General features: G+C 35.8%; 1 protein-coding gene across 1 annotated transcript in view; it reads left to right on the top strand.

Moving 5' to 3' along the window:
- The window catches only part of NDFIP2 (Nedd4 family interacting protein 2), a gene marked incomplete at its 5' end in the record, with an annotated part of 60,866 nt that overhangs the window by 35,964 nt on the left and 10,405 nt on the right, over positions 1-14,497 (top strand). Inside the window, 2 exons of the mRNA XM_079721699.1 lie at positions 2,693-2,829; positions 9,074-9,167. Coding sequence (XP_079577825.1) covers positions 2,693-2,829; positions 9,074-9,167 — 231 coding nt within the window. The remainder of the gene's footprint in view (positions 1-2,692; positions 2,830-9,073; positions 9,168-14,497) is intronic.

Genomic DNA, 14,497 nt, shown 5'->3' with positions numbered 1-14,497 from the left:
ATTCAGGCTGTTAGAAGTGAGTCACTTAGTCTCTATTCAAGATTATTGAGGAATTAGTCTCCACCTCTTCATGGGAAGAGTTTCAAAGTATCACCACCACAACTATACAGCCTCTTCCCTCTACCACCAGAGCTTCTCCTTTGACAGTCTTCCCCATTTCAATAAATGGCTCCAGCAGGCCAGAAACCTGGGAGTCATCTTTTTGGTACCTTATTGTAAAATTACATGGTTTTTCTCCTTCAATTTTTGTTGTAATGAAATGTATTATCAACAGATTTCTTCTTTAAGCTAATCCATCCCTATATTCTTAGAATAAATTCTTTTTGTCATCATGTTCTAAGCTTTCCTGGATTTAAATTTGTTAGTATTTATTTAGAGTTTTTGCGGCTTTATTAGTGTGATCTATAACTTTATGTGCTGTCTTTTTGGTTTGGGTATTAATATTATAGAAGCAACATAAAGTGAATTGAGAAGCTTCTCATTTTTCTATGATCTGGAATCGTTTTGATAATGTAGCATGACATTTTTAAAGGTTAGATAAATTTCAACTGTGAAACAAGTGGAGCCTGGTACCTAGAAGTTCAGTTATTCTCACAGTCTCCTCTGTGATTTCTGGTCTTTTTAATTTTTTCACCTGTGCTAAAAGGCTATTCCTGACTATCATAGAGCACAAGAACTGAGTAATTCTAGAATTTTGGGCTTCTGTTTAATGAAAACTGTTGATATTATTTTTCTTCAGCTTCTTAGTCAGTGTTGTTATATTTTAGGCATGGGCAGTGCCCGTTTTCTGTGGAGATTATGTTCTTCAGTAGGTCACTTTATGGCTGCTTTTATAGATCTGAGCAACATCAGTTATAAAAGGTGACATTTGCATAATGCTTCACAGTTTACAGAGTCCTCTTGAATACTCTTCTATTTCATCCCATAATAGCAAGTAATAGCCTCGCTGGGTCAGTTTTATGGATGAGAAAGTGGAACTTCACAGTGCTTAAGTGATTTGCTTGAGGTCACATAACTTCTAAGAAGAGGAGTTGGGATTGGAGCTCCCCAGACTTTAAATTCTGTGGTTGAGAACCAACCACTGCCTCAAAGGGTAGAAGAAAAGTAAGTAAAATTAAGTGAAAATTAAAGGTGCTCCTTCCCAACTTTCACCTGTTATTGGTGGAGATATTTTTTCTATCTTGGGTCTTAAAACTTTTCACAAACTTACATATCTATTTTTAGTGTAAGGATCTCATCTCCTTGGATAATATATGCCATTGTTCCAGTTTTAAAAACGTATAGTTTTAATGTTATTGCTTAAATTCATAATCATGGTTTTTACTTAAATTTTGCTTCTACTCTAGTCTTCAGAATTAAAGAAATCTATTTACTTGATGGTGTATGGTGTTTTTACATCCTAATAATAAGTCTTTTCTAAGAATTTATGACTCTTGTGACTTTTGGTGGATAACATTCAGTATTATACTCCCACTAACCACTTCCTGTTATTAGATTGAAAATTGCCTAACTTCAGATCCTTAGCTCTTATTGATAGCATTAAAAATACTTATTTTAAAACCTGTGTACATTAAAACACAACAGGAAAAATATTGCTGGAGTGCAGTGTTTTTTCATGTGGAAAATGCAAGAAAATCTGATAAAGATAGGTAAAATTGTAAACAATGTAGAAGACGTAAAAATGCTTTAGTTATGATAGAGGAAACCACAGAGGTGATGTCAAACACTGTGGTATGTACTACTTTTAGAATCTGCCTGTTTTTTATGTCAGTGATTCTAGCATAAGTCTAATCAATTGATTGACCTGTGTGTATGATTTTACTTATACCAAAGTTGGCAATAAATGATGCAGTTTTTAAAAAAAATTAGCAGTCTATATTTAATATTGCAATATACTTCTGGAGATCATATTTCAAAAATAGCTTAAAAATTCGGGAGGGAGAAATTCTTCTACAAAAGAAAAACTAAAGAACTAGGTAGATGGGGGAAAATGGGAGAAGGGACAAGGGTAAAAAAAAGTTAAAAATCATCAATCTTTTAGCAAAGAGAAATACTGAGTTTTCTTAGGAGTTGTTAAAATTGACCTGTGTAGAAAAATTAATGTCTTATATATTATCAAGTAAATATGAGAATAAATAAATAATAAAGTATTTGGAGTCAGGAAATCCCTGGCTTCTGCCACTTCTTGATTGTGTGATTCCGGGCAAATCACTTAACTGAACCTCAGAGTTGCTTGGTAAGGTTAATGTATTTAGCAGTGTTATAGTAAATGGCTAGTGCTGTTTCAGTGTTTGTTACCATTATTCCTGATATTTTTACTTTTTGGCTGTGAGATTATGGGCCAATAAAGTCTTTGAGCATAGCAGTAGGAACATAGAGGATGCTCATATATGGTGAGGTGAGTCTACCTCCTTTGTGTTGCCCACATTTTCAGTCTCATTCTTGATGTTCTTGTTTGGTGTATCAGCTGTTAGATGATATTTATCAGTTCTTTCTCTTGATAATAAATATGGGACTAAATAATATATACAATGTAGTAGTAATTTATATGTTATATAGCTTATAACATAGGACTACAAATAGCAGTGATAGTCTTTAGTGGCGTTCTGTAACTTATTAAATTATGTTCTGGCTATGAACATAATATTAGTATGTTTTAATGGTTATCTTTTTTAAAAATCCTTTTCTTCAGATACAGACGTTTACAGTGAGTTTTACCCTGTGCCACCTCCTTACAGTGTTGCTACCTCTCTTCCTACGTATGATGAAGCCGAGAAGGCCAAAGCTGCTGCAATGGCAGCTGCAGCCGCAGCAGAAACATCTCAAAGAGTAAGACAATGTTATCATTTCCTTTTGAGAATATTATTTGTGTTAATTGATATGTATATTCAGTAATATCAAAAATAGTTCTTTGTGCTTGTAGTTGTTTTAGTATTTACTACTATTTATTGGTGTCATCATTTTGGGGCACTCTCCTATTTAAATTTACCTTCTGCATTCCTTGACCTTCTCATTTCGATTTCGATTTCGATTGGTCTTCTCCTGCACCCTGTCTTCGCTTGTGGTCATCCTGGGTGGAATCTTTACCAATAATTTATCATTTCCTAAGTCTTGATTTCAGGCATCTCATGCACTAACCTTCATCCCCCATACTTCCGACTCCCTCATTCAAGTTACCCCCACCCCGTTGACCTCTTCACTGTCATTGAAGTGTCTTCAATGTCCTTACTTCCCTTCTTATATAGTTTAGATTCTGTGGTGCATAACTATAATTATAGATCATTTTTTTCTATTCATTTTTTATATATTAGCATAGCCAGTTTCGTGACTCTATGAATGAACTCAAGGTAGGTTAAAGACACAAAGAAAGAAGTTACCAGGCCTACAAAATTATGTTTGTCAATTCACTTTTTTTTTTTTTTGGTCCTTTGAACACATGCCACCCTAGAATTTGGGAATGATGGTCAAAGATTCCACCGCCCTTTTTTCTCCCTCATCTCCCTGTCTTAGTAATAGAGTCAGTGATACACACGTGTGTTATTTCCTGTTCTGGTACAAGGAGTGGCTGTCTCAATAATGGAGAATCAATGAGGTGTATGTATGCTATTCTTCAGTCAGGTAAAAGGTAGAAATTATTTACATTTTAATGTGGCTGCAAGCAGGACTAGAGTTTGTTACCTTTATTTCTTGCTTTAGTCTTTAGAGATGTCAGATTCTGGGTTAACCCCATTTTGTTCAGGAAAAAGACACAGAAATATCACGTGACACAGGAGAGCTAGAATTAGGTGACGGGAAAAGGGAGAAGAAGGTGCTTGTATGTATAGCATTCTTGTCCTGCTGCCATCAGGCCAGAGCCCAGCGCGTAGATTATTTGATGGGTAAGCGTTTTTCCTGGACAGGTTTCTTTCATCAGCCACAACCCTCTTCAGACCTGTTCCCACTCGCATCCTCCAACACACACAGAGTTAAAAGTCATCATAAATAGTTTTGGGCACATAAGTAAAGGTAGTAAACCTCAAATTTATTATTGATTTTTTTAAAATTAATTAATTAATTAATTGTTTTATTTTTGGCTGTGTTGGGTCTTTGTTGCTGTGCGTGGGCTTCTCCCTAGTTGTGGCGAGCGGGGGCCACTCTTTAGTGCGGTGTGCTGGCTTCTCTTGTTGCAGAGCACGGGTTCTAGACGTGTGGATTTCAGTAGTTGTGGCACACAGGCTCAGTAGTTGTGGCTCACGGGCTCTAGAGCTCAGGCTCAGTAGTTGTGGCACACAGGCTTAGTTACTTCGTGGCATGTGGGATCTTCCCGGACCAGTGCTCGAACCCGTGTCTCCTGCATTGGCAGGCGGATTCTTAACCACTGCACCACTGCACCAGGGAAGCCCCTATTGTTGATTTCTTTTCCTTCTGAGGGGGAAGTAAGTTTCTGTTAAGACCATGGCATAAATATAGCTCAGTCAGTAAGGATTTTTGATGTTGGGAGGGGAGAATTATGGAGAAGGAGGATAGATCTATTAAGGTGTGGCGTTTTTATTAGTGCCTGTGTGTTTGTACATGCATTATATTTACATGCACACACTCTCAGTGAAGTAGGACAGTAACTCCTTTTCTCAGGGAGTGTTTTCCTAGGGACTTTGGAAATGGTAAAGGTCCTTAAAGGATGTTTAGGACCTTGGGCCCTCTATTGCCCTAACTTCTACACAGTTGGATAGAACTCTAAAGAGAAAGTAGGAATCATTAAGTCTTGCTCTCTGTGCTTTGAGGTAAGCATAAAGGTGATTTTACCTTTTGTAAAGAAAACTCTGAAGTGTTACTGTTAAAAACCCTTCATCATTTCCAGTGTCTTGTTTTTAGAAAGTAATGTGATTCCCAGCCTGAGCTGGAATATGTCCATAAAGAAAAGTTTTCTGTTTTTACCCATTTCCAATACCATTGTAACTCTAGCTTGTGAGAATTGTGGAAAATTTTATGGAAAGCAAAAACAGAGTTGTATGAAGAGACTAACATAACTTAGGTCCTTGTAAAAAAATCTTTCAAATTCGTCAGTTTCTATCCCAGTGCTCCAGCACCCTCTTTCTGCAAAGTGTCATTCAGTATGAATTTCTATACCTGATTCAGATAAAAAACTGGTCTGATTAGCACTTGAGTACATTCAGTTGTAAATGAATCTCAGCTGGATGAGCTGAAAGTTAATTTCTTAAATCCAGTCTCTTTGGGGGAATGTAGGTAGCCTGGAGACTTGGAAACAATACTGTTTTCTACTATTTCTTATTTCTCATGAGTAGGGTTGCAGGTATGATTATCTGATGACTCATTGATCTACTGAAGTGTATTGCCCATTTTTAATACTTCTCTGAAAAATATTTGTTTCACATGATTCACTTTATAAAACTTTTAGAACATGGCTTGTCACTTAGTCTCATATTATGACCATATATAGTGGATAGGGTTCATTTTTTTGTACCTTGTTTAAAATTGTGTGTCAGTAACTTGTCTTTTGATGTAAAAGCTAGCACTTGATAAATTGTGAACAACTCCAAGAAGACCTTGTGTTTACATTTCTAGCACCTAGCTATTATCTGGCACATCCTTGGTGTTTAGTAAATAACAGTTAATTAAGTTAATGAATGCTTTCTTTAAATTAGCCACTGTGGGAAATTAGAAAGAAAAATACGACTGTTGTCCTATTACAGCTCTTCATTTTAATTTTTTTTCTTTTTTTTTTACCAATTTTAGGGTTTATAAGTCAATGTTTAATGTAATTGAAATTATTGCATAGCTACTATCTTTTATTTTTTTAAGCATTTTATGTAAATATTTTTCTGTTATGTTAATGGTTGAGTGAAATTCCATGGAATCAATATACTATAATATAGTGGCCATTCCTCTCTAGTGAACAATTAGATTCTTTTCAAGAGTGTTTGTGTTTTCCAGTGTTAATGTTGTAAAGGACATCTTTGTGCATATGTCTTCTATCTTTCTAAAAATGATGTCCTGGGGGCTTCCCTGGTGGCGCAGTGGTTGAGAATCCGCCTGCCGATGCAGGAGACATGGGTTCGTGCCCCGGTCCGGGAGGATCCCACATGCCGCGGAGCAGCTGGGCCCGTGAGCCATGGCCGCTGAGCCTGCGCGTCCGGAGCCTGTGCTCTGCAACGGGAGAGGCCACAACAGTGAGAGGCCCACGTACCGCAAAATAAAAATGATGTCCTGGGCTTCCCTGGTGGCGCAGTGGTTGGGAGTCTGCCTGCCAATGCAGCGGACACAGGTTCGAGCCCTGGTCCAGGAAGATCCCACATGCCATGGAGCAACTAAGCCTGTGCACCACAACTACTGAGCCTGCTCTCTAGAGCCCATGAGCCACAACTACTGAGCCTGAGTGCCACAACTACTGAAGCCTGTGCACCTAGAGCCCATGCTCTGCAACAAGAGAAGCCACCCAATGAGAAGCCCGTGCACCGCAACAAAGAGTAGCCCTGCTCGCCGCAACTAAAGAAAAGCCCGCGCACAGCAACAAAGACCCAATGCAACCAAAAATAAAAATAAAAATAAATAAATTTTAAAAAAGAAAAAAAAAATGATGTACTATGATAAAATCTCTTGGACTGGTGTTTCAAAAAGAGTATGAAATTTTATATTCTTGCCATCATATTGACAGTTTTTTTGGCCTTCTACTGTGCTTTAATGTTTATTTCTTGAATTGACTAATTAATTAATTAATTAATTTCTTGATATAAAAATTCATTAATATGTATTTAATCATTGCCAATTATTAACTTGACCATAAGTCCATAAGGATATATGATTGCAGAGTTCAAGGGATCTTTTTGCCTAAATAATGAGCAATATGGTTTTGAAAGTCTTTTTCTTTCAGAAAAGCAGTATATGTAGTGAGACTACCATGATTGCATGGAAAGAACATTGGTATCCTGGATTTAAGTCCTGCCTTGACCTAACTAATTATGGGATCTTGGGCAAGGCACTGAGCTTCTCTGAGCCTCTGTGTGTACTAACACGGAATTGAAAATTAACACCCAATGAGGTTATGTATATGTAACATGGAGATAATGAGTTTGTCAATCAGGTCATGTCAATCATTTGATCAAAACTCTGTAAGACCTCCCAGTTCACTCAGTAAAATCCAGGGTCCTTTAGTGGACTCTGGCTTTATTTCTTCCTGTTTTCTCTCTTATTCACTGGTTTCAACCATGTTAGCCTCCTTACTATTTCTGTAACATGCCAGGTCTGATTCTCTCTTAGGAACTTGGCACTGGCTTATCCCTCTGCCTAAAACACTCTATGAGATATCTGCATGGCTGACTCTCTTACCTCTCCTTTAATTCTTTGCTCAGTGTCACCTTAATGAGGCTTATGCGACCACCATATTGAAAACTGTAGCCCTTACTAAATATTCTAAACATCTTTTCCTTACATTTTTTTTGCTAAACATACTTTTTTTTTGCAGAGCATTTATATACCTTTTGTATAAGTAACTTATTTCTTATGTCTTTATTTATTGTCCGGCTCCCCTCACTGGGATATAGGCTTCGGAAAAGCAAACATCTTTTTTTTTACGTACATTCATATATCCCAAGTACCAGGAAGCACAGTCTTATGTAGAATGGGTATTCTATCAATATTTGTTGAATATTGGAGGCAATTAGTGATAACAGACTTTGTACGTGCTTCCAGAGAAGTTTCTCGACATTTATAAGCAACTACAATAATGTGTTTGTAGATTATTTTTGTACACAAAAGTATTGTACTATAAATGATTTTCACTTAATATATTTTGGAAATTGTAATTTATTTTTAAATCTTTACATTGCTTTTTGAATTTCATTGTTTTAGATATACAATAATTTATTTCATTAATCTCAAGAATTATAAACGGTCTGGACTTTAGCCTACTTGCAAGATAACTGATTAGCTTGTCACAGTTTTGTGGATGCTCACAGAAGACAGGACTGCTGGGTCAGAGACAGAAACTTTATTATTCACAGCAGTAGTAGTAGCCAGGGTATTAGCATGTTCTCATGGCAGTTTCCTGAGCCTCAGGTCCTGCAGGGCAACTCAGAGAGGGCCAAGCAATGCCTGTGCTCGCAGTGTGGAACCCTGAGTTCAGGGGAACCCAATATTTTCTAATGGCCAATAAGCATGCCTACATCTCTGCTCTGGAGAGAGATACTATTTCTCTCTCCCAAAGCCATCTACTATATAAACATCCTGGAAAAGATAATACAGAAAAAAGGTAGCCAGTGCCTCTACCTGGGAGACATGTAGAAACATGACTCACAGAGAATTATCTCCTGACAGTTGCCCACTATTGATGGGCATTTAGATTGTGTCTAAGTTTTTGCTCTTATTAACATTGCTGCAGTGAATTATCTATAATACATCATTTCTTATAAGTATATTTCATGAGCTGGAATTACTGTGTCAAAGGATGTGTATGTTTTAATTTTTGATAAATATCGACAAATTGCCAACCATAGTGTATACCAATCTAGAGTTCACCACTGATTATGAAAAATCCTCTTTCCATTTGACACTGATGCAGCAGTGTCACATCGATCTTTTGTGATGTCATTTTCATTAATTCGATGTTATTCAATTTTTATCTTTTTTGTGTTTACTTTTTTTTTTTTTTTTTTTTTGTGGTACGCGGGCCTCTCTCTGTTGTGGCCTCTCCTGTTGCGGAGCACAGGCTCCGGACGCGCAGGCTCAGCGGCCATGGCTCACGGGCCCAGCCGCTCCGCGGCATGTGGGATCTTCCCGGACCGGGGCACAAACCCGTGTCCCCTGTATCGGCAGGTGGACTCACAACCACTGCGCCACCAGGGAAGCCCTGTGTTTACTTTTAAAGTTACTCTTTTCAGGGGTGTCCATGAAAAATTAATAATTGCTAATTTTTTTGAGTACGTATTATGTATCAGATACTGTACTCATTATCTCATTTTGCCTATACAATACATTGAGGACATTAGATTTTATTTAAATTTTTATCTTTATACTTAAGATAATAAAGTTGTAATTATCAATAGTTTAGTGAGCTATTCTAATAGTTTATGTTTTACAGATTCAAGAGGAAGAGTGTCCAACAAGAGATGACTTCAGTGATGCAGACCAGCTCAGAGTGGGTAATGATGGGATTTTCATGCTGGCGTTTTTCAGTAAGTGAAAACTGAAACTATTTCCAAACTAGTTTTTTGCATTTATTGGTTGTGTATGTATTTAAAGTAACATAGACAGTGAGGGAAGGCAGATGTTGTCAGTGTGTGTCTTACCTTGTTTAAAATGTAAATTGCTCCTGACATTTAACTAACTGTGATCATATGAAACAAATCCTAGAATTTGTTAAACATTTATCAGGTAACTTTGTATTGCAGTTATTATGCTAGATGCTGACTGTATAGCGATATATATAAGCATATTTAAAGCTAAATATGTTTTTGTATGTGAATGCTGGGGCTATAGGAGCATGTATAATGAAATGATAAATTCTGCTTTTGGAGCAGAGAACTTTCACTTGAGTGTCTTTAAACAGGAGGAAGGGTTGGAAAAGGAGATATTCTGGGGAACTGGAACAATGTGATTTGAGACACAGGAGTATGAAGGTTTGTCTTATTTGTGCGGAATGGCGAGTAATTAGAAGAACAGAAACCGTAAATTTTTAACGTTTTGCAACATTCTTAAATTAACATTTGACTTTATAAAGTAGATTTAAGCTACTTGTGGAAAGACTTCATTATATAATGTCTTCATTATTTCAGTTCCTATCTCAGGAATGGCACATGGTACACTCAGTAAATAATATTATGACACTCAAACCGTTTAAATTGATAAAATAATTTTTGGAAACCCAGTATTCAACTAAGTACAATTATTAGATTATGATAGGGTTAATTTCTGCCCTCAACCTGGTTAAATGACCAAGCTTTCATACCTTCTTTGATAGAATGCTGATTTAATTTATTTCAGCTGTAGAGTTAATTTTTTTTTTTTTTTTTTTGTGGTACGCGGGCCTCTCACTGTTGTGGCCTCTCCCGTTGCGGAGCACAGGCTCCGGACGCGCAGGCTCAGTGGCCATGGCTCACCGGCCCAGCCGCTCCGCGGCATGTGGGATCCTCCCGGACCGGGGCACAAACCCGTGTCCCCTGCATTGGTAGGCAGACTCTCAACCACTGCGCCACCAGGGAAGCCCTGTAGAGTTAATTTTGATGATAAAACTGAGGAATGTTTTACCTATGTAAAGTACCACATTCGACTTTAATAATAGACAAAAAAAAATAGACAAAATAGAAAATACATACTTCCTAAGTTGAGTTACTTTTGAGTCTGAAAATTCCCTTACCTTTTCCTCCATTTTGAAATGGTTTCTTGCTTCCTTTCCTTATTCCATTTCATCTACTGAAGAATAGAAGTAGTTGAACTGCTCAGAAATGTGTGTATGCAGTTACATTTTTCTCTTCAGACTTACTAAATTATATTCAGGTTGGCAAGCAGCTAATGTATATGCAGTATTTATGTCTTGTGGTTTTAGTTATAATTTGTAGTTAGATATGATGTTAAGTATGATGAAAAGGAAGTGAACACTTTGGCTACAAATAACTCTGTTTTGTACTGTTAGTCTAGTGAACTTTAATTTTTTTCTTAGTTTAAGTTCAACCTGGTAACCCTTTATATTAATAACAGGCTTCCCACATATTTTCTTTACAAAAAGAGTAGCGTAAACATTAATTCCTTTCATGGTTATGCCTTTTCAGAAATCTTCATTGGAAAAAGAAAGAATTTAAATTTATTGTAGTTATTTGTAGTTAGTATAAATACCTGTTTCTTAGGAATAAAAACATGTTATTTGACACCATCTAATTATTTGACTCAGAGATTAGTTATTATCTCTCCATTTCTATATTTCACTTAACCATGCTATCTTCTTATCAATCTTTATTTTTTAGATCTGACAGCATTTCACTGATACACCAGTGTTGTAAATGCACAGTAACCTAGGCACAAAAATAAGGTTGACCTTATTTTTGGCCACTGGTGGTACATTAATTAATATGAATATAAATATTTACATTTAATATATTAATGTAAATTACCTGCCTTTTATTACATTTTTACTAAATTATGTTTCTACAGTTTATATCTTTATGCTTCCTATTCTACAAATACTGCACCAGTATTATAAGAGTAAGATTATAAATTATTTTTCACCTTCATTTCCTGATACATTTCTGTGGGTACGCTGTAGGCCAGTACTTCAGTTTATTTGCTTTAATGAGCATAGATTTATTTGTAGTCACTACCATCTAGTGGCTGTTCTACAAATTGCAACTTGCTATATTTTCCAAACTCTAAACTATCCAGTAGCTATTGTCTAGGTTCTGTTCTACTGTCTATCTCTAAGGTCTGGAAATAGATTTTCTTTAGCGTGGTTTATAATTTAAGCATTTCAGGTTATACAAGTTTTGCAAATAAAACTGCAGTGATTATCAATAAGAATATTTCAGTTAAAACCTTTTGTTGGTTTAATTCTTTCCTTCTCTGTTTTCAATGTCTACAATTCAGTCTCTTACCACATGTAACCCTAAAAAAAGTTTACGCGTAAATTTGGTAAGATAATTGCTTGTCCATGTTCAGAAAATGTAAAGAACGAAATGTGTGTATCCCCTGATAATGTTTTGCTTCTCCTAATCCCTTGAAGTGTCACTGAAAAATGCCTTATATGTGCCTTATGTGCTTGTATCTGAGCATACTTTTAAGAGATTTTGTCTCTAAAAGAATGGAATAGAAGTCAGTTATATGTTAGTTAAAAGCTAGAAATTAAGGTTTGGTTCGTTGGATAATTGACATTCTGTGGAAATGACCTTGAACTCTAATGCTTAAAAATGTAAAGTATTCTGTTTAGAAAACTTTTCTAAGGTTTAGCCTTTCGTACTGTGTGTGAGTCTTCACGTCAGCATGCTATAGTAATAATCACTAGCATTATTCCCATTTTAGACTTGAGGGAAACATAATTAAAAAGATATTAAGTTACTTGTACGTAACTTTAAAAAGAATTAGAAAGTGTTTTGAAACGTGAATTCTGATTTGTAAGAAATTGCCAAACTGTCTTTCAGTTCTGTTCTGCATTCCTACCAGCAGTGAATGAAAGTTGCTATTGCTCTGATCCTCATCAGCATTTAGTATTAACAGTTTTAAAAAGTTTAGAAATCTAATAGTTGTGTGGTAGTATCTCTTTATGATTTAATTTGCATTTCCCCAACGATTAGTGATATTGAGCATCTTTATTCAGTAAATTCTTTCAAGTACCTACCATGGATGAGTCATAAAAGTGACAGTTCTTAAAGGGGTTATCTGGGCACTACACATTGAAAAACAATGCATTGATGACTTATTCTGTTCATGTAAAGCTATGTTTTTATATAGCTTTTAGATGAGGTCACATACTGTAAGTGAATCCAGAAAGGGGGGACATCTAAGAATTATAACTACACCTTAAGAAACTCATAATATTTGTGAACATTTTATTGAATTTGTTCTGTTTATAAGAAAAATAATTTCATCATTTCATTGCTTATAATTTAGTGGAAATGTCTTAAAATTAATAAATTGTTAGCTTCATGTTTTTCTCAATGGCTGATAGTTTAAACAAAGAGAATTGCATGAGGATAAGACAGGAATTTGCCTTTATGCAGTTCAGAATCAAGTATAGTGAAACTGATTATTCTTTGTCTGGGAACTTACTGTGTATGAAACATGGTGCATTTACATATAATGAGGATTTTTCTGTGATAAAAAAATTAATAAGTGCTTAATGTTAGTATATTGGTATTCATTCATTTATGATATTCATTTGTTTATTTTCAAAGCAAGTATCAAAAATTTTTTTAACTTAAAACTTTTTAAACTTTTCATTTTGAAATAATTTTAAATTTAGGAAAAAATTGCAAAAATGGTACAATTGCCATATAACTTTCATCCAGCTTTCCCAAGTGTTAACATATGTAACTTCAGTCCAATGATCAACATTAGGAAATTAACATTACGAAATACTACTAACTAGTTTGTAGACCTTATTCAGATTTTGCCAGTTGTCCCACTGATGTCCTTTTCTTGGTCTAGGATCTATTTCAGGATTATATTATATTAGTTTCTGTGTTTCCTTAGTCTGCCTCAACCTGGAACAGTTTCTTAGTCTTTCTTTGTTTCATAACAACTTTGATTCTTCTGAAGAATACTGGTCGGTTATTTTGTAGAATGTTTTTCAGTTTGGATTTAGCTCGTTTCCTCATGATTAGATTCAGGTTTTGCATTTCTTTCCTTTTTTTTTCTTTTTCCCCCTCAAGAATACTACGGAAATGATGTGTTCTTTTCAGTACATCAAATCAGAAGCAACAAATTATATATTTTTTAGCAGTCAGGTTCTGTACTATGCTTAAGCTCTTTACATTCTCACTTAATCCTCTAGATATGTCTTATTACTAGTGATGCTAACTTGCATCAGGTTAAGATAGTGTCCGCCAGCTTTCTTCACTATGAAGTTACTCTTTCCCCCTTTATTATTAATAAGTATCTTGTGGCTATTGAAAATTTTAAAGTGTAGCCTTACTAGTTAATGGATAAACTACAGTGTACAATATTGCTTTCTAGATTATTCTGCTAACCTCTTTGGGTAGGTGGGAGGTATATATAATAAAAAGATCACTGGATATAGGCATGAAATACTTGGATGCTCCAGTCCCAGCTATGCTTCTTACTTGCCTTGTGACTTTGTGTGGAGCCTAACTGTTCTTAGTTTTAACTTGTCCTTCTGTTCTTGTCTTCTTTCTTAGGCATGTATATGTTCACCTGCCTCTACTACACATTATTTCTTTTATGGATTTTACATACTTAAGGTTTAGTGTACAATTTATTAAATTCTCTTTTTTGACAACTGAGACAGACATGTCATAGAGGATCCAGAATTGAATGCTTTGCTCTTTCTGTACTGTAAAGACCTATTCAGCTTTACTGCTATTTTATAGGCCAAGGGGCATAAAAAGTGAATCTATTTATGCTTCAGTAGTCATAACTTCTCTGTTTTCCTAGTGCTTAAACCAATTAAAGATGATTAAGTTATGCATTTGTCTATTCAGGCTGCCATAATGAAAAACCACGGTCTGGGTGGCTTAAACAATGAAAATTTATTTTCTCACAGTTCTGGAGGGTAGAAGTCCAAGATTAAGGTGCCAGAAAATTTGGTTTCTGGTGAGGGTTCTCTTAGGGCCTGCAGTTGGCTGTCTTCTTGTGGTGTCCTCACATGACCTCTTCTCTACATGTGTGCAGAGAGAGAGAGCTTTCTTGTGTCTATTCCTCTTCCTATAAGGACACCAATCCTATTGTATTAGGGCTTCACCCTTATAACCTTATTTAATTTTAGCCACCTCCCTAAAGGCACTGTCTCTAAATACAGTCACACTGGAGGTCAGGGCTTTAATCTATGAATTTTGAGGGG

This window comes from Hyperoodon ampullatus, assembly GCF_949752795.1.
Source record: "Hyperoodon ampullatus genome assembly, chromosome: 16".
Taxonomy (NCBI): Eukaryota; Metazoa; Chordata; class Mammalia; order Artiodactyla; family Ziphiidae; genus Hyperoodon; species Hyperoodon ampullatus.
The sequence above is the reverse complement of the archived record's forward strand: the minus strand, read 5'-3'. Positions and strand labels throughout refer to the sequence as shown.